General features: G+C 35.6%; 1 protein-coding gene across 7 annotated transcripts in view; it reads right to left on the bottom strand.

Moving 5' to 3' along the window:
- FIP1L1 (factor interacting with PAPOLA and CPSF1) overlaps positions 1-20,208 on the bottom strand; it is a 37,968-nt gene that overhangs the window by 14,530 nt on the left and 3,230 nt on the right. For 2 of the 7 annotated variants that reach the window (XM_040065536.1, XM_040065540.1), the window contains exons 4-11: positions 17,620-17,723; positions 15,339-15,400; positions 15,030-15,137; positions 13,766-13,896; positions 13,419-13,487; positions 11,064-11,173; positions 4,729-4,822; positions 3,593-3,746 (exon numbers count right to left, since the gene is read on the bottom strand). In XM_040065536.1, coding sequence (XP_039921470.1) covers positions 3,593-3,746; positions 4,729-4,822; positions 11,064-11,173; positions 13,419-13,487; positions 13,766-13,896; positions 15,030-15,137; positions 15,339-15,400; positions 17,620-17,723 — 832 coding nt within the window. The remainder of the gene's footprint in view (positions 1-3,592; positions 3,747-4,728; positions 4,823-11,063; positions 11,174-13,418; positions 13,488-13,765; positions 13,897-15,029; positions 15,138-15,338; positions 15,401-17,619; positions 17,724-20,208) is intronic. The other 5 variants (XM_040065538.1, XM_040065541.1, XM_040065539.1 and 2 more) reach the window with 3 other exon arrangements.

Here is a 20,208-nt window from a genome sequence, read left to right as displayed (position 1 = left end):
ATCTTTTTTTTGGTTAATTGTTCTAATTAATAGATCCTTCATGAGCCTAAAACATAGAAAAAAATACATATCATATATAAACATTAAGCATATGTATATTGTATAATACAACAATGTTAAGAATATAATCTAGAAAAATACCAGAAGTAATCTCAAAGTGATTTATTAGCTCCACCTTATACTAAATGAGATTTCAATTGCTGCACTAAAACCAGTATATTGTTAGCAGTGCACATGGCACTCAGCACCATCCAGAGAACTGCTTGGAAATCCACCAGCTATCTCTTCTATACAAAACCAAAAAAATTTCTACTAAACAATTAATATATTCCTCATTTACAAGAATGTTGTCTGATGCAGAATTGAAAGTAAAAATATCACCACAAGACTAAAAGCCAAATGAGAAATTTCACTTAACAACCATTCAAACAAAATTAAGACAGACAGAATACAACTAATATCCAGAGACCAAATGTCCAAATAATTTTAATGAATTGGTTAATGCAGGGTATTACACAAAAATACTGCACAACCATTTTTTCCCAAAAAAACCTTTAAGAACTTCTACAGAGTCATGACTAATGCTTGTATAATTTTAAAACAGAAGCTAATTTACTTGATGGTATCACAAGAGAAGAAAGAGTCTACGTGCCAAATTGACAAAAGATCTAAAAAGATCTAAACAAATGTTCTTCCTCACCTTCCTCACTAATACATAAATATGACACAAAACAAGACCAAAAAATCACAAGCTTCAGTTAATGGAAAGTAAATAATTTCTTAACTCTTCACTCCTTTGCCTTCTAAGTGTATGATAATACACTTGTAGTGTCATCAGCTGATTACTACTTCTGAGAAAAGACACTGAAATATTTTATCATTTCTTGCAATGAAGAGACTACATTGTACCAGTGCAAGAAGGTGGCTTAGTATAGACTTTGTCATGTCTCTACAACTGGTTGTACTGCCATAAAGAGACATCCAGCCTAAACTTAAATACTCAGACTTGTGTGTGAAAAGCAACCCAAATGTCATTAGTGCACCATTTTACCTAACATGCTCAAAATTGCCTTCAGAACATTGTAGACCATCCTACCAGCTCAGGGCTGGTAAGTATTTACAGAAATGTTTCACTAAAGAAAAGCAATGCCCCACATGCTCTGCTTGTGGAGTAAGGAATCAAACATGAACAACACAGCCAGAGTTTAACAATACACTGTAATTTAGCTGAACTGTGTAACAGCCCTCAGAAATGTAATATAACTCAACTTGGTTCCCTTGCCACAGGCTAAATTAGGTGAAATTCTCTGTATCAAAAGATAAAAAGTACACACTTAGGATGCTGAGGCTAAGCAGTCACTTACCAAACCCTGGTATACATTGCAAAGTTATGCAACAGAAGTTCAATACTTCAGAGAAATTTCTTTCTTCTTAAATCACAAATACATGTCACATTTTTAACTACAGACCTAAACCAAAGCACATAAACCAGCTTTTAAAACCTGGATAAATAAGCATACACGTTTTGCTCTGGATGACAATTACTCCAACATAGCAATAAACCTAGCAAACAGAAACCATCACATATTTTGCCACAGCCAGTCATCTCCTAGAGATGAGAATTTTCTACATTTGGTGCTTTGAATTGTTCCAGGACTTGTTCCTCAAAAAACATTTGAATCACAAGAGTGAATGAATACAGAACAAGAGACCTAACTTCAAAGCAAGATCCTTTTTCAAAGGCACTTTTGGAGGATGTTTTATATTTGGAATACTTAAATTTTCTGGCAAGTAGTCCCAGTTTAATATTGGGAAAGTGTAGCTTTTTTACTCCTCCTCCAGTGAACCTAGGAGGGATGGCAGAACCTATTTTTAGAACAGCTTTGATGATAGAGAGCTGGCAACAGCACAATTAAAACAGAGGCATGAGGAAACTGAATCTACAGCTCTTAATCATTACTTTCGAATCTACTCGAAGCATGGAAGGATGTTCCAGAAGAACTTCTGAACGAGCCTGTGTCATAAACCTGCCTGTAAACCATGAGACTAAAGCCAAACCTGCTGGCTTGATCTGCAACACATGTGGATTTCCTTCACCATTAAAAACTCAACAGGCAAGGGCTTTCAGAAGAACTGTCCAGTACCCGTGGGTGACATCCCCGCACCAAGCGCATCTGGAGTGTCTGTGGGGGCGTTTCTCATGTTTTTACCAATACACAACTTAGAACACCTTTTCTGAACCCAATTACAATTAAAGTAATTACTTTCTAAAAAGCTGCAATGCATTACATATATTGTTTTCTCAGAAAAGTTTAAACGAAGCTTAATACCACAGCAAGCATTATTGTCACATCCATCCCCTTCTGTCTCTCCCCCTCCCCAGTAAGGAAACATCACAAAATCACCAGAGCACTATCATAATCTCACTTCAGAGACTCTGTTTTATTTTTATGGGGGAGGGGGGAGGAAAGGCAAAGAATTATTTCATTTTTAAATCTCTTCTCCTCAGTTTTCTAGGTGTTATGATTTTTGTGTATGACCATCACTGAAGAAAGCCAGAGCTTGCCAGGCAGAATGCAACTTCTTCTATGAGGATTTAGAACCTATAAAAGCTCGTACTAGCTGCACTCAAATAATGTTACTTCTTTGCTTCTACATAAGAATATTGAGAAACTTTGGAAGATTCCCTCTGCAAGCAGAACAGCGAAGAAACTGGTCAGCATGATTCTCAGAACCAGTCAAGCAAAAGAAAGAACAGGAGAAAATAAGGAAAGAGGCTCCACCTTAAATCACTCTCTTCTGTAGACAAATGCTTCACTTTCCTACTCAAATACACCACAAAGATTCTCCATCTATTTTAATTTCTCACTGACCATTCTACTTAGTTTCTTGCCAAATCCTTTTGAACTTAATGTCTTAACATGACAAGTATAGGTCACTGTACCACTTGTGCAAAGGCCCATGACACTTCACCCAGTAAATTTCCATGTATGTCAAATTTCAATTAATGTTCAGTAAATATCAGTAAATTTCAAAGCAGATCAGTAACGGGATGAGTCTTCAAAGAGCTTTGATTGCTCTAAAATTCACAGACACAGAACACTGGGAAAAAACCCACCAGAGACTAATAAGACTTCTAACTGAAAGAAAGGATGCAATACTTATCAGACTTTTGGGAGTTCATACATGCTGTGAGAGAAAAGGGGAATTAGAACTTCTCTTGCTGCCTTGACCTTAGACATCAGAGAATCCAGCTTGTGACACAAATTCATAGTATGCTATACTTTTAGTTCAAAAGTTTGTAGAATGATGTATTAACATGTACCTCTGAATTGTATTAACAGCTACTGAATTACAGAGAACAGCTTCTCACTTCAAACATTTTCAGGAACACAAGAGCCAGCAGCTAGTCTTTAAGTAATTATCTACTACTTAGGATTATGCTTACTGAAAAAGTGAAAATGAAAGTTTCTGGGTTTGCCTTACAGATTCATTTAACAAAGAGCAGAACACGAAATTCTGCACAACACACCTCAAGAATTTGATATTAACAAATCTCTCATTCACATCCTATGTAGTGCAGGATATTTACCTGGTGGGGGAATCAGAGGTGGAGCAGTACTGACAGTTGGAGGGGGTGGGAGGAAAGGAGGTGGTGGAAGGTGAGTAGGTGGAGCTCCTGGAGGGAAAAATGGAGGTGGCTTGGTAAAACTGTCTACTTCAGGATTAGAGCGTTCTGAAAGAACCTGCAAAATATCAAACTCTAGTTACAATTGCTACGTGAAAGGGGTACAAGAGAGGTTTCCTCTTTCAGTTACTCTAACAGGAAAGTATCACTTCACACCTGAAGACCCATATTCAGATGGTGCAACTTCTACTTGCATACCTATGCTCAGTGGCCCATATTTGCCAAGTACCTTTAAAGGTCTAAGAGCATCTTAAACTTGTATAACAGAAAATATTTAAAAATCAATATGAAAAGCAAGAGAACAACCCAAGACTATGAATTACTTAAATACTCTGAGATCAGATGAAAAACACATGACAAGTGTTTTCAATTTCAGCACTACAATCCATTACTATTTTCACAGTTGAACCTCAACCTAAGTTGGCATGGAAATGCAACTAGAGTACCAAGCAACCCTGATCCTTCTCTCTGATTCTTCAGGAGAGAAGTGTATTCCATCTGTAGAGATTGAGTAGCTCTCTCAGGATAGTAAAAGTCTAGACTGAAACCATAAAAACTAATCTTGCAATTTATGGTAAAGTACTATTATAATTAAAAACAAGATACTACCAACTATTTATTCCTTCACACCTTGTTTTTAAAAGACTGCATTTCTCAAACTGCATATAAGGGGGCTTTCACTTCCAGCATTAGTGTCTGCCAGGAACAGGGGGAAAAACGGGCAGTTTAAATATTTATCTTTTTGCTCCATAAACAAAACACAATCCCATGCAGATATAGGAGAGCCAATGCTGTCTCCTGGATCGTAAGTCTGCAATATCACTCATTTCTTTTCAGTAAGAGTTATACCAAAACATTTCTCTTTTGAAATTTATCGAATATTTCTTAATATATTTTGTTAACTACCAAAACTTTATTCCTGGACTTAAAGCTACTTACATATTACTCATTCATATAAACTTAATGCTTTAGTCAGAAGCTATGTGGAAAGCAAAAATGTCTTTTAGTAAAAACCAGAATGCAAAACTACAGTGTAAAACCTGTATGTTGCTGTTTTCATTAGCACGCCGTCGTCCTTCCACCCTACTGATAGTGATGCTCTGTCCAATCACATCTATTGTGCCAGATATCCGCCTGCAACACAGGACAAACTAGAATCAATGAGCAGAATCAGAAAAAGGGGAAAAAAAAAGAAAAAGAAAGCCTTATGGACTTCTCTCATTCTAAATGGCAAAAGTTCCTTCTTCTCTAGAAAACATAAAAGACTGTCTCTGAAGAACATTAAAGATGATGCATTTGCTGAACTATGCAAGAGTATAAAACTAAACAACACAGCAAAAAAGACTTCTTTGATAAGCAAAGACAAAAGCTGACTCTACAGCAATCTCCTTTCCCTCCATAAAAGATAGTACTTCTGCTCTTCTGTTACAAAAAAAACCCCAAACAAACAAAAAGATCACAAAACTTCAGTAAGGAAAGAATATATTAAGCAGCACTTTCACAAAAATCTAATATAAAATAGCTATAAACTATTAATTAGAAGTAATTTATAAATTGCATGAACCATAATGAAGTATTCCATGGAAGATCTAACTAAAATTCTTTTTAAAAAATATTAGAAAATGAGGTACAAAACTATAGTTCTAATGGTTAAGAGAAACAAAGGTACAAAATCTGCATCTCACCTATAAGGGAAAACACAGTAGATAAAACTGAATATTTAACAAAAGCATGATATGTAACAGTAAAAAACTGGAAAAAAAACTTCCTGAAATTTCTACAGAAACAAATACATAGGTATAAAAAAATATTTCTAGTTTCAGAAGACAAGTTCTTATCTTTTTTGCATCTGGTGTACTACTAACCACATGAATATAAATATTAGGGAGAACAAGTGTAAATTGGAATTACAGGATCAGAGTTCTGCCAGACTGATAACCTGGACTCCAATTGCTCAGATACCTAGATTCCAATTCAACTGAAAAAGACACAGGAGACACTAGAGTATGAAGGAACAGTTAGATCTCCCAGAGATAATCTGAAGTTCCTTAGCAGACTGCATACTGAGGATGATCCAAATGCCTGTGCCCTGAGCTTTGCAGTATCTGGATTTAGAGCTTCTTCCTGGATATTAAAGAAGCTTATTAAGCAAAACAGTCTAGACTTAAAAGAAAACCCAAACAAAATCAGTGCAATGGTACGAGAGTCTGAGAACATACTTGCAAAATTAAAGAGTATATATTATGCAGCAATATATACTATACAAGGATAACAGAAATTTAAGAAATTCTCTGGTCTTCTTATACCCCACCCTAGACGTTAGATTGCTCTAATAATCAACACCTGCTTTTCTAAACTTCCCCAGTGGTCTTGCATGGCCTCCCAGCACTGTTACACTGGATTATTTTGCTTTAAGTAACTAAATTGAGAACACAGGTATTATAAAACATTCGTTAAATCAACTTTTCTCACCATCTCAGTCTTCACTGACGGTGCATTTGGTTTTAGAGTTCTAAGACACTTGTTCTCCTCCATCACTGGTATCTTCTCTTAATTACCTAAACCATACCCAGCTTTAGCTCTTGTGTATAACAGATGACACTCTTCTACAGGAAAAGGTCCCTGCCTGGCTCACTCCACTAATTTACAGGGCTTCCACTTGGGAGTGATGTACACAGCAGAATTAAGACTCTTCCCCTCTTGTACTGTTTGCACTAACAGCAACTCTTAGAATCAGCACTAAAAACACATACAGTGATACCAGTGCTAGAGTACTGGGCATTAAAGAAATATATGCCTCAATCATACTACAATAATATTAACTCTGGCTTGGGAAGCAGCCCAAACACACCACTGCAATATCAAATGAAGCAAACCCAGACTACCAATTAGTTGGTTCCTAGACATCAATTTTACTGAAATAAACAGTTTCACTTATTTTTTTTCCGAATCTGAAGAGTATACCTGTGCTCACTCAATCTCACAGAGATTACACTTGATATTTATTATTTAAATAATGCTATATAGTGTTATGTCCACTGGTCTTCCCAACAACTGCCAAGAGATTATTTTTCATAATGCTGGATGAGTTTGAGAATTTGCCATCATACCTTGAACTTGACAAATTCTCTATTTCCAAGACTGCAGTAACAATTTCATTGAGAATTCCACTAAAAGCGCTTGAAATTGAACACGATAAAGCATAGATTCAGTTGCAAATGAAGCAGCAGATGACACCTCAAATCACATGTAAAGTCACACACATTAAGTCACAGCAAGCTGGCACAAGGAGAAATTTTCAAGACTCCCTAGACATTATGTAGAGTCGTGGTAAGTGGCAGGCAATACTCAGTTTCTGCCTCGGTGCTGTAAGCAAAGAAAAGGTAGGGCTTGATTTGTCCCTTACACAATCGAAGCACCTGGGATACAGATGCATTGCCAGTGGATCCCCTGAAACATAAAAAGGCAATCCACATGTGTGGGATGCACATGAACCCACAGCAGAGTTCACACAAAGTGTAGCTTGAAAGGAACATTCCAGCAACTCTGAGTTACCTCACTCTAATTAGAGAATGGTTATTTATGAGCTATTTGCACTAAGAGTACCACTTCCATGGAGATTAATTCAGAAAGATTACTCAATCTCATTTGGTTAGCTGAGCTTAGATTCTACAGAGCCAAGAGAAAGAGGGGAAAAAAGAAGCAAAAAAGGAGGAAAAAAGTTATTTTCCAAGTTCATAGCTTCAAAAATCTTTATCCTTACCGTAGATAAAATAAATAAGCTGCTTTTTGGAACACCCCCATATGACTCTTCAGAATCAGACTAACTACGGGATGCCATGTTTGTTTAGTAGATTTATAGTATAGTCTAGTCTACTATGTATGGAATTATAATATGCTTCAATATTTTTTCTCTTCTTTCTTGCTTTGCTTATGTATTTTGTGTTTTATTTTCCTCCTCTTGAGGACAGCCTCAGCTTTGCTGAGCTCACCACTAACTGATATGAATAAGAACCAAATTGATTTACTAAAGAAACCACTTGTATAAAAACCCACTTTTTTTCAAAATAACATCTGAGTTTCCAGCACTTAGTCTTGCAAGGCTGAAACTGGTATTTTTTCATAGAAATGAAAGACCAGAAATCCATTTTCTATAGAAGATCTGTTTACAGAAAGCCCTAAGCACAGATTAAGCTGATAAATAGCCCACTACACTGATGGGCTAATTTCTCCGAAAGCAAAACCCATTTAAATGTAATGTACACTTTAGTAACTGCAAAAGCATAAATGGAGGTTAAAAACCAAAAAACTTCTGACAGAAAAAGGTTTTGTGATGGAGAGCTGTAATAGGTATTACTTGAATGAGAAAATACAAGTTTTTGCAGCCAGCTTATAAATGAAACCCACGCTTATGTCTCTATTACTAAAGAAAAACTATCTCACAGTCCTTGAAAAATGACATAAGGAAAAGCACTAGTCTGAAAACAAGATACTTCTATGAAGTAGTTGGTTAGGACACATTTGAAAAATGTCAAAGTCCCCTTCATGGTCTAGAAAACACAGTAGTCAAAAGAGGTTCCTTCAGGTTTTTACTCTAATTATGTCTATGTACACAATAAACCTTTAACTCTCTCTGGAGAACAAAGATCTTATTCTATACCATACTGTTTCTATTTTCCATTATGATCTAACTCCTGCTTCAGGGTTATGCAACACTTCATGCTATTCAACAGCCCTAAGTATCACAGAATCAAGGCAAGAAATCCAGGTGCCTTTTCCAAACAATTAATATCTCAGCTATGATTAAGACAGCCACTGTTCAAGCAAAATTTCCCAGAGATACACTGTATGAACAAGCATCTGAATTACACATTTAGGATACAATTCTAGTGAATTAGTAACATTTATCTGCTGGTGAGCAATAATACTCCTCCTATTCAATCAACTACTGCTTCCATATTGGTAACAAGCAATATTATTGCTAGTCGTCAGAGGTTTTTTGGGTTTTTTTGAGACGATTGGCAATTGCATGCAAACATATACTGGATTCAAATCAAAGGTAAACACATAAAACCAAAATTACTTTAATGTTTGTTTACAAACAAATGAAAAAAAAAAGTAAAAAACACATCTGTCCCCAGACTGGCAACTGAAGAAGTAAATGTAATGCAATGTCCATGTGTAAAATCATCCATGAAGCAATGTTACAGTCCTGACTAGTACGTGAGAAACTAAAATGTTAAATGAGCATCATGTCCTGAATTGTTTTCCCCCTTTACTTTACTTCCCATGATTGGTCCCTCCTGTATTGTTGCTACCACTTTCTGATGCCTGCACTGGCTTCTCTGGAGGCAGTGTTTGTGACTGAGAAGAGCTGCTGTTTCTTCTGGTGAGGTAAATTGCCTAGGTCTCTCTATTTTCTTACTGATCCTCACTCCAGTGCTGCTGTATCAAATTCTATCGGTCTTCTCTCCCTTTCAAAAAATATATCAACTACTGCTAGAAGTTCAGTAATTTACTAATACATGAGAAATCCTTCCAGCAATTTCTCAACAAAGCTATTGCAAATGCCACATGGCATAAAGGCAATTACTTGTAATTACTGAAGAGCTACAGTGCTGAAAATTTTCAGCCTACCAAAAATAAACTCTTTAGTTAAAGAATGAAATTAGTCCAACCCCATAACTGCCTGGTTATACAGAAGTTAGTAATACAGGCACTTAGAAAATAGTAGATGCAGTAAGGGAAAGTCATTACAGTAGAAGTATATATAATCCACACAGCTAATATATATTCACTCATGGAGCCACTGTCAGACTTCTGAGCATACTGTTTTCTTTCAAAATCTTTTCTGACCGCTTGGTAGAAATACCTTTCCTTACAGAAGAATCTATTTTATGCAAGTGTATCCACAGCAGGCATTAAATAAGGGAAGATGTCAGATTTGTCATCGTAACAACTTACAATTACAGTATTCACACTAAATATATACAAACCAACCTATTCTACCTACTGGAAGGCACAAGTGATACAACTGTCAAAGTGACAGTCATCACAACTGCAAATTTCACACAACCACAGAATTTACACAATGCATTTTTTCTACAACTATAAACTTGACTATATTTTAATATCCTGGTTGTTAGTTACTTCCAAAAGTAGTTTAGAGGTTTTCTGTCCACCATTGAGATGAACAAAGAATTGAAAATTTGTAACACAGCCTACGATAGATATAGATTTGGAATCCTTATCCTATGAACAATACGTTCCAGTTTGAGAACTCTGTTACAAGAACATCATACACTAAAAGCAATTCAGACAAGAAAATTTTAAAAATAGCAACAGGGTTGACACAAAGTTTGGAAGACTCTTCTTGTTTCTTTGAAAACAAAGGTAAATAGAAAACCAGAATTAAAATCTACTAAACAGAGCAGCATAACCTGATAGCTCAGAGAAAATTTTAGGCTAGTAAGAATATTCTAGAAGTGAAAGAAAAGTGCAGGCAAGGGTATGATTGATCTCCTCCACCTCCCCCCAAAGAAAAATACATTTGGGTGTTGAACTGACTCTTATGTGATGGAATAATTGAACACAAGTGCCTCTAAACTATGGATGCAGCACTAAAGACGTGTCATAGCTCCTAATCTTTAATAGCTGACAAGCAAAGTGTACAACCTCTTCTACCTTCCTTACCATTGTTTGAATATGATGGTAATATAAAGGCTTTTGATTTGCACACAACCAAAACTTCTAAACAGGATCACTAAATAAGTAAAGTGAAGCAGAAGCAGGGATTCATCGTAAGCCATGTGCCAGATATCAAACAGAAGTGGCTTAGATAAAAAAGACAGAACTTACTAAAGCCTGGGGCTGGGAGAAAGACCCCAATAAGAAAATAATTTCCCTCATTTCGAAGAAAGTATAATAAAATATTCAAATACAGAGAAACTAAAGTTGCCTTGCAGGAAAGAGACTAGGTTCCAGGATTCTTCCACTTTTTAAAGTCATAGCTGTCAGATTCCATCTTGTTTAACTGAAAAAATGAGTTAGCTAACAGTCATAAGTACCCTGACTAGAAATTTTATGAGGTACACAGAAAACAGTGTCATAAATCAACAACTGCATATCTGTAACTGTCTTTTTACTTGGTCCTGCTGTTTTTTCTCCTATTTTCTTCCACTTTTCCCCAAATATCCAAGAAGGTAGCACAGCATTGACATGTGATTATGATAACTGTGATTAGCATATCTCTACCCCTCCTTTCCACCTGTTACAGAAGCATATTTTCCCTTTTTTCCTACAAAAATCAGGAACTTCAAATGCATAGAGGTAAGAGTAGAAAGAGCTTTTTGGTCATGAGTTACAGCTAACTGACCTGTTGGTTGGAATTCCTGATTTGAATAAGGCAGGAGGAGATGTGAAATCAGGTTTAGTCGACTGGGCTGCCAACTCTTTCTCCAAATTTCCAGTTCTGCCCTGCTGTACCTTCAAAATAATGTTTCACCATTAGTTTACCCTTGCAAGTGTAGTAGCTCCAAAACTCAACATAACACAGGGACAACACAAAAAGAAGTCCAGCTTTATTGAGAATTTAAAAAACAGTCACCTCTGCACAGCCAGCAAAATTATGTATTTTGTATTGATGTATTAATTAAGAACTGTGTTTATATAAGGATCAATATGCCAGAAAATGAATTGTTACAAAAGATCAGAGAGTTTAAATACTTATTTTCCAAGTATTTCATTTGTATGTGAACAGACCAAACCAGCTGTCTTGAAGAATTTCCTGTATGAACAAAATTACATCTTAATTTTTAAAAGGAAACTTATTACGAAAAAAATCTTCATAATCTTAACAGATATATCTAACAAGAATGGTATCCACTACTAACAAACCATGAGACAAGAAATTTGAATGAATTGTCCATCTGTTCTCGCTGACTGTGAGATCTAGTAACCACTTAATTTCTGAGTCATACCAGGAAGTCATCTCATACTCTAGGTTATGCAAACTGTAAAAGACTTTTCATTAGTTCAGACTTTATACTTCAGAAAACACCCTGCTGATGCTGAAGTACTGCAAAATTCCAGACACTTCTTTTATTAAAGCTATGCAAAACCTTCGGTGCAGGTACATCAAGTATTGTTTTACTTCAGCAGCAGCTACACGTGAAAGAACAACCTACATGGGTTAGCATTAAAGACAAATATGTAGTGATTCAATTTTTTAAGTCATTCCCACTGTACCAGCTGCACAGCTACATCATTCTGTGCAGCTAGTTCACTCGCGCCATAACATTGTATAAGCTGTGATCTCAAGCTTGTAGGCAAGTGAACTACTGTGTTTCTGCAGAACCTCACTTTTAAACATGGGCACATGTTTCTCAAGCCCACAAAAAGGCACATAAATAGTTAAAATTCCTTAAAAATTGAATGGATGTTTCCTATCCATATGTTTCCCCATATGACGGGGAAAATGTCGAAGTATTTATCTGAAAAAGACTTCTACAAATTAATGAGCATTTGGAAAATGTAGGAGATATTTTTGCCAGTTAAGGGAGATTAATATAAATTACATGTAAATATAATGTAAATTATATGAGACTGTTTCAGAAGATAAGGAAAAAAAGTTAATGAAATTAATAATTACATGTAAACTTTTAAAACACAACACACTCTTACAACACAATTATTACCTGTACTGTTTGATCACCAGAGTCAGTACTGAGCTGGAAATAGGGGAAGTTTTGGGTTGGACTACTTATCCTTTTTCCTTCAGAACATGCCAGAGAAGTTTGAACAGTCAGTTGCAAATTTTAACTCCTACTGTCCACTATTTCTACTGTCCTATAGCACTATTATAATGACAATTGAGAAAGATATAAAGACCCAGAAACATTCTGATCCATTCTTGCTAGAATAATATCAAAATAACTGGATATCCTCAAGTAGCATATAAGAGAAAACAAAATCACCTATCTGCAATTGACAGCTCTGTATCTGCAATTGACAGTACACAGAAGAAAGAAACCATTCCAAGTCACTTCAAAGACAGTTCAAGAACAAAACTGACTACATATTAAGAATAGGTAAAATAAATAACCTTTGTGTTATAATTTTTTTAGTATCAAGCAAGTAAATGGGAAACTGAGAAGATAAAAAAAAAGTTCAATCCTTAAGATAAATGTTGTAGGTCTTTCTATTCTCTGAAAACCAGCATTTCTGAATGGAAAAATCATTATACGGAACTTGATTTATTGTCAGGTAACCCCAAAAGGACAACACAATAATAAGGAAGATTGGTTTTCATATCACAGAGTTGTCAAGGATAACTGTTACAAAACATTGTAGTAAGAGCTACAATGCCACAGGAAAAAGAAACATGCCATAATCAACAAAAACTTCCCCACCACATCTGCACAAATTCTTTAATCTGCACAAACAAATGCACTACAACTACAAATAAACCATCACATCAAGAAAAATTAATTTCGCTGGGAGATTTGTTAGTTCACCAGGCCACTAACTCACATGCTTGCAGAAGAGTGACGAACAAAGCAACGCTTTTTAATCCACATTTTGTGACATATACAGAAAGTCACCGATGTAAGATGAGAGTATGAAATAATAGCTGTGTCCATATCAGCGGTTCTTCTATCAGTCTGTGCTGGCATGGGAAGCAAAACTCAAGAAAAACGAGAGCAACCAACAAAATTTTACTAAAATTCACCTTAAAAAGATGGTATCTGCCATCGAGAATCTCTGCACTTGGTCTTAGTTCCATAGCTTTGTCTTCAGCCTAAGTTAAATAACACATTGCCCATTAAGATACCACACAACTCTTATATGATGGGCCACAGTCTCAATAAAGGTACAGATGCAATCTAGCCGTAGCTGTCTTGTCACGCTACCCACACAATTGCCAGTGAAGCAACACAGTAACACTCCAGGTTCAGGGAAGGGTGTCGGATACAAACTCTAACAAACGTACTGAACTGGGCAGAACAAACTTACTACACACAAGCAGCTTTACAGGGAAAAAACATGTACAATACAAAAAAAAAAAGCACTATTTACCGTGATTTTATTTGTGGTTGAGGTAACTGGCAAAATTTCAAGACCCATTCGTATTCTCTTTTGTTTTTCACAGTAAGCTTTCCAGGTATCTTCATTGAAGCCATAGTTAAAATAATCAGAGAGATCAGCCCCTTTAAGTAGAGAAGCATACGTTTTTTAGGACATTACGAAGTTCATCTTTTCTCCACTAAACATATATATACACCTCTACTCAGAGCATCCAAACTGATTAGGTATTGATCTAAGCAGCACACCTGAAATGTACAAATCATCAAAAGACACAGTAGTCTAGCCATGTCAATACACATCAATAGTATTCATGGCTAAGATCATAAAACCATTAAAATTTACTCAGTAACAGTAACTTACCTAGCATCATGAAGTGGGGACCAAACTTAGAGAATATCATGGGATATTATATAATCCCCCACATCTTTACAACACGACAAATATAAGAGCTATAGATTTACTTTATGTTCAGGGAAGAACCACTCCCTTTTGTTTTGCTTGTTCTGTATTTGACTTCCCACTTTGTTCTGGCTCCTAGTTTCTCAAGTGCACAGAATATATTTAATATAGCTAACATTTCAAACACCAGATAATCATCAAAGGCTTCTTTTTTTTCCCCATTTTGTAGATACTATTTGTATTACCAAAGCAATATACAAACATAAAGCTGGAAAAAAAAACTATATGCAGCAGCAAGATGTACTGGTACTAAAAAACCCGAATCAACGCTGGTATAATTAGAAAAGTCTGGACAAATCACCTGGGCCAATGAGACAATAGAGAGGAGACACATGGAAAGTCCATGCAGCAAGTCCCAGTTTCTTATTTGAAGATCATGAATGTCGAAGCATGAACACAACCTAGCACAGGCAGCTACAGTCTTTCATCAGTCTTCATGCTAAAACCTGCCAGAACTATTCTCCATTTTGCTTCATATTGTGTGCCATGGCACAGAGCAATGGCAGTAATCTCCACAGAAACACAGATTTCCAAGGAGAGTTCAGGACACACATGTATTAAAAAATGGCCTCTTTCTCCTGACATGTGATGGGGATGTATACTAAGAAACAGGGCACAGGCAAGCCCTCTGTGGCACAGCAGGAAGGCAACAAGTAACATAGTTGCTTTTTCCAAATGATGCTGTACAGTACCTCGGGGGGATAGGTAAGATGACATCTACGTGCAGTCAACAGGAATCACTATTAAAACAACCTACTGAGCACCTACATATCAGTTAACATAAACCGGGCATTACCTGGCTTTCTCCAAGGTTTATCTTCAAAAGAATCTAAGTCCACTTCCAGGAGTGGTACACCATTAATACTCCCTGGTGCATCTAGATCCAGTCCTTTAACTTTTGCACCTGTGAAAAAAGGTTAAAGGTTAGAGCCTTCTGTCTCTACCAAATGGAATGTTATCAGTAGCATTACACTTAGAATAATAAAATATAAATTAAAAGCCAGACAAATTTATCAAGAAGTTTTAAAAGTAACAATTATTTCCTTAATCCAAAACAATCAATTTTAAATTTTTTTAATTAATATTACTGTGTAAATTTTCTTACCGGAAGATCCATAAGCTCGTCCCCCTGCCTTAATATTGAGATTCACAGGTGCTGCTCCATAACTTCAAGAAATTAACAACAACAAAAAAGAATTAGACAAAGTAAACTTTGAAACCAGAAGAAAACACAAAACAAGACATAGCTAGATCCAGAAACATATTGGACCCAGGCTCAATCACCATCCTGAATCTCTAGCTTTCCAAGCTGGAAACTGTAAAAGAGATCAGCCTAGGAGGAAGAGAGAGTACCTTTCTATGCTCAGTAGTAACTTCTCCAACTAATAAACAGTAGTGAAGCAAGTCCCAGTCACTCTTCCTGAGTTGAAAGGATAAAGACCTTGATAGAAACAAGAATGGACAGAACCAGAAGAAGAGAGAGAAAGGAAAATGCAGTTCATTTAGGGATACAGATGACAGTCTAGGGATTAGAGTAAAAACAAAACAAATTTTTAAAAAAGGGGTTGAGATGGATCATTTTCCCTTTTTATAATCATTTCATTTAATCTCTACAGAAGTGGAAAATATAAGCATTTCTCTAAAATGACTGAAGTGCTGTTTCAAGGTACTTCTAGTAATCATCCATTCTTGTGACCAACAGAAAAGTATGTAATTTTTCACTTTCTAAAATACTTGAGAGCTTTCTTCATAAAAATGCACTCGGAAACCTAACTACTGAATAGATTTGATCACCTTAGGAATTACAGCATTGTTCATTTGTAACATTAAGAACTAGCTCTCCTTACCATTTGTGTGTAATGTAACTTATCCTCACAGGCAACCCATACACATAATGAGATTAGCGTATAATTAGAAGGCCGGGGTATAGTTTACAGTATCCACTTCCATGAACTTCTAGTTTTCTTTCAAGTGCAACAACAGCATAAAACTGACACAAAACATTTAACCTTCTGATCTGCCACGTAGTATTTATGCATGATTTTGTCAAACAAATCTGTTGGGTTTCTTAAACTGCAGTTGACTACCATATGAAAAATTGTTTAATCCTATAAAACAGACTGGTTATACAGCAGTTAAAACGTACAGCAATGTTCAGTTTGGTTTAGATTTCTGCTCTTCTGTGAACTTTCTGTCCAATGTGCCCAGAAAAGAAGATTTTTCAGAAAACAGGCATTACTATATAAAACTTTCTACTCTAATTAGACCTAGAGTCATCTGCTTGTTTCCTGCATACATGCAAAGAGCATCAGCATATCCACTGAGAATATAAATCTAGTTTTGCTTTAGTAGTATAAAATTTGAAGTCACTGCCTAGACCACAAGAATACTGCAAGTTATTGAAAGCAGAAATATAAAGAAATGAAAGAACTGGTTCTTTTTCTATTACATTGATTTGCACAGTATTTCAGAATATGAAATACTGAAAGTCTAAAAATACTATGTTTCACACAGGAGTAAATCACCTGCATTCTAAAGTTAAAATCACAATGATACACATGAATCACACCTGTCATAATTCAATTAAGAAACAGCACCCTAGTAACTCTGGTTTCAATAAGCATAAAAATATTAGGGTTGCCAAGAAAAACCAGCAAACCATGTGCCTCAGAAAATTTCCATGCAATGAAAAATATTATTTCATGATTTTGGGTAAAATTAGCACTCTATGAAAGTGTTCAGGGAAAAACAAGCCCTTTTTCAAGACCAGAAGGGATACGGGGCAAGAGAAGTAGCAAGATCAGTACAAATGCCTAAACCATGATCTTCAGAAATAATCTCCAGAGACTCACAGAGACTCCATAAGTACATTAAAATCTTATTTGAGAACATCAATAGGGATTGAAACTGCAGAGATCTAATTAGAACTGCATCCACTACAAACAGGATGAGGAACAAACACTTCTCATGTTCTTGCCATTCTATCCTTTGCAACCAAAATGTCACTGTCACAGTAACAACCCCAAAAATGCTATATAACATAGCCATTCTCTAATAAAAAACAACTCACTCCTTTACAAACTTCACACAATTATTTCTCAAAATCTGAAAACATAATTTAAACTCATACAAAACTCCTCCATGTACTCCACTGATTTAATTCCACTTCTTTTCATGCCACTGTATCATTAAAAACATTGCTAAAGAGCTGAAAAACACAATCTGACATTTTTGGCAAGTATTAGATGGCAAATATATGGCAAACATAAAGATAAAAAATATATAAATATAAAAAAGGCAAATAAATGGCAAGAATTAAAGAGACTGCATTAATAATTAAATATAATCTCAAAAGTTCCCTCAGTTAATGTTTGCAAATAACTTACCTAAACTGTGGAGCTCCTGTCTTAATATCCCCTATGGTGACTTGAACATCATCTTCATCATCATCGCTATCACTATCACTGTCATCCTCAGCCTCTGCCACCTTCTATAAAAGAAAAAGTCACTGCTTAGACAAAAAGCAGTCACTTACCTTCACAATGGAAACAAAATCTAGACAAAACTATCCATTCTAGAAATCTCTGAAAGAAGAAAATTCTCCTCTTCCTAGACATTAGAATTGAGTACCATTAACACTAAATTTAGAAGGTTACAAGTATCTGAAACATCTGGATCGAAATAGAGAAGTGTCTTTAATACTAGGTTCAGTTTCCCAAGCATAAAAGAGTTTCCACTATCTAATCCTTCTTCCCTCTATCTAGCTCATACACACTGGTTCTACTCTCACCTTGTCATTCAGGAAAGAACTAAAAGATATGCAAGAATAGCTTTTCGCCATCATCAATTATATATATATTCACTGTAACTCACATAAATGTTTTTACAGTTGATGATGAACACTGGAAAAATCTATATAGTTCCTAACATAAGTAAGCTACATAAAATACTTGAGACATTTCAGCAAACAGACTGAAAAATAAGATACAAGAGCATGTTGTATGATACACTGAGCTTTTTAGACTCCAGACTAGCACTAAATATCCCTCCTAAGTGGTAATGATGAATTCAGATCATTATATCTGTAGATCTGTTTTTTTCTTCCCAATGAACATCCCTCTCCTTTTTCTATGGAGAATTCAATAACCATCTATTAACCAGTCAGTTCTTCAGTTAGTCCTTGATCTTACTATCTTGATTAACTTCGTATCATCAGAAAACTTGTGACTTCACAACTTAGCTCTTTTCCAAGTAAATGCATTAAACAGCACATGTTAAGCATAAAATTCCAGAGAATCCTTCCTGGAGGTGACTTTCCTTTACTGTGAAAACAGAACCTTAATTTCTACCCCGTGTTTTCTATCTACTACAAATCAGCTAAAATCAGTTATCCATGTAGGACTCATTCTGTAACTGCACAGTTTTTTAAAATCCTTTGGTGAAGAACTTCTTCAAAAACTTTATGGAATCCAAGTGAACTTTTCCAACCAAATCACCCTTATTCACATACTGGAATCCTTTGGCAAGAGGGTGAGCACACTGAAGCCAAGCTGATTCTGCCCCAGCAGCCTGCAGTTATCCATGCACAGCTGAGTTCTAGCCCTTGTCTACTAGACCATCTATTAAGTTGCCTGGTACATAAAAAAAATCAACAAAAATCAACAGCTCCTTCGAAGTTAAGATGTTGGAATGCAGTTCCTCCTTGCTACACAACATTAATATAATCTCATAACGAGGCAGAGTCTATTCGTGGGGTAGGGAAGATGGGACAAGTCTAGATCAGTATGGATATTCTGTAAATGACAGCTGAAGACAGTCTTTCAATTCCATATGGCTGAAATGTGCAAATTCATCATTCACCAGGCAACCCATACAGATGTCATTAAAAAGACATCAAATAGGAAATAAAATTTTGTCTGGACAATGTACCTTTTCAACCAAAACCCACTTCACTTATAAACAATGATTTCTTAGTTCCCTCCTCACAGAAATATTCACTTGTTCCCATTGAACCAACTTGATAACACCCATTTTTCTAAGCTGCTGCTGAATGCTCATGGACACCATTCACCATGAAGTTCTCAATTTTATGGAGATATTCTAATGATAACCTAAAAATAACAGGGTTTATATAAACTATATATATATATATATATATAAGCAAGTGCAACAAAACTAAGCCTATAAGGATTTCTAGAAATACAAATACATTTGATGCACTTTAAGTAGCTTTTCAGTCTAAACAACTGAAATAAGTAAAGTTCTAATAACTTTCCCCAATTTTAAATATGTTGCACTGCCTTTCATAAGTAAAGTGTTAGTTACTGTAAAAAAAGTACTTCACTAAGAGACCAGTCCTCGAAACTTGCACAAATATCTCAGTAATGGTTTCTGCATCACTTGAAGTTACTTCTTGGAAGACATAAGCTAAAAAGTCCCACTGAAGTAAAACTACTGTTTTTTATCATAGAACTTCTCATACTTGAATTTTTTCCCTTCACAGTAACCTGACTCCTTTAACCAACACAGCAACTGTAAATTTAATTTCTTAATCCTTTTCTTCATCAAACTAACACTGACATTATCAGACATACCAAACATTGAAGACTACTATGAAACAAGCATTATGTTGCCTCTGTAAAGCATGTGTAATTCATCTCTCAGTTCACACTTTCACATAGTTCTGCAAATGCTGCCTATCACATTCAAAAAAAGAAAAATGATCAGAGGACTTTATTTTCTTATCACTGAGAAAAAAAACAGACCATCATTTTGAAAAGGATGTCTCTGAGGAAAGAGAGGTATCTTTGAGCACCATCTTTCTGTCCACCCCAAAAAACTGAGAGTACTATTCATTTATTTTCTATTAAAGTTAAAAAGTAGACTGTAGCTGGAAATTTGATTTCTTTATTTAGTAATTTCTACAGTTTCTGTATATCATAATCACATTTAAGGAAAAAAAAAAAGGCACACAC

This window comes from Hirundo rustica, chromosome 5 (assembly GCF_015227805.2).
Source record: "Hirundo rustica isolate bHirRus1 chromosome 5, bHirRus1.pri.v3, whole genome shotgun sequence".
Lineage (NCBI taxonomy): Eukaryota > Metazoa > Chordata > Aves > Passeriformes > Hirundinidae > Hirundo > Hirundo rustica.
Note: the sequence above shows the minus strand (reverse complement) of the source record. Positions and strands in the feature narration are given on the sequence as shown.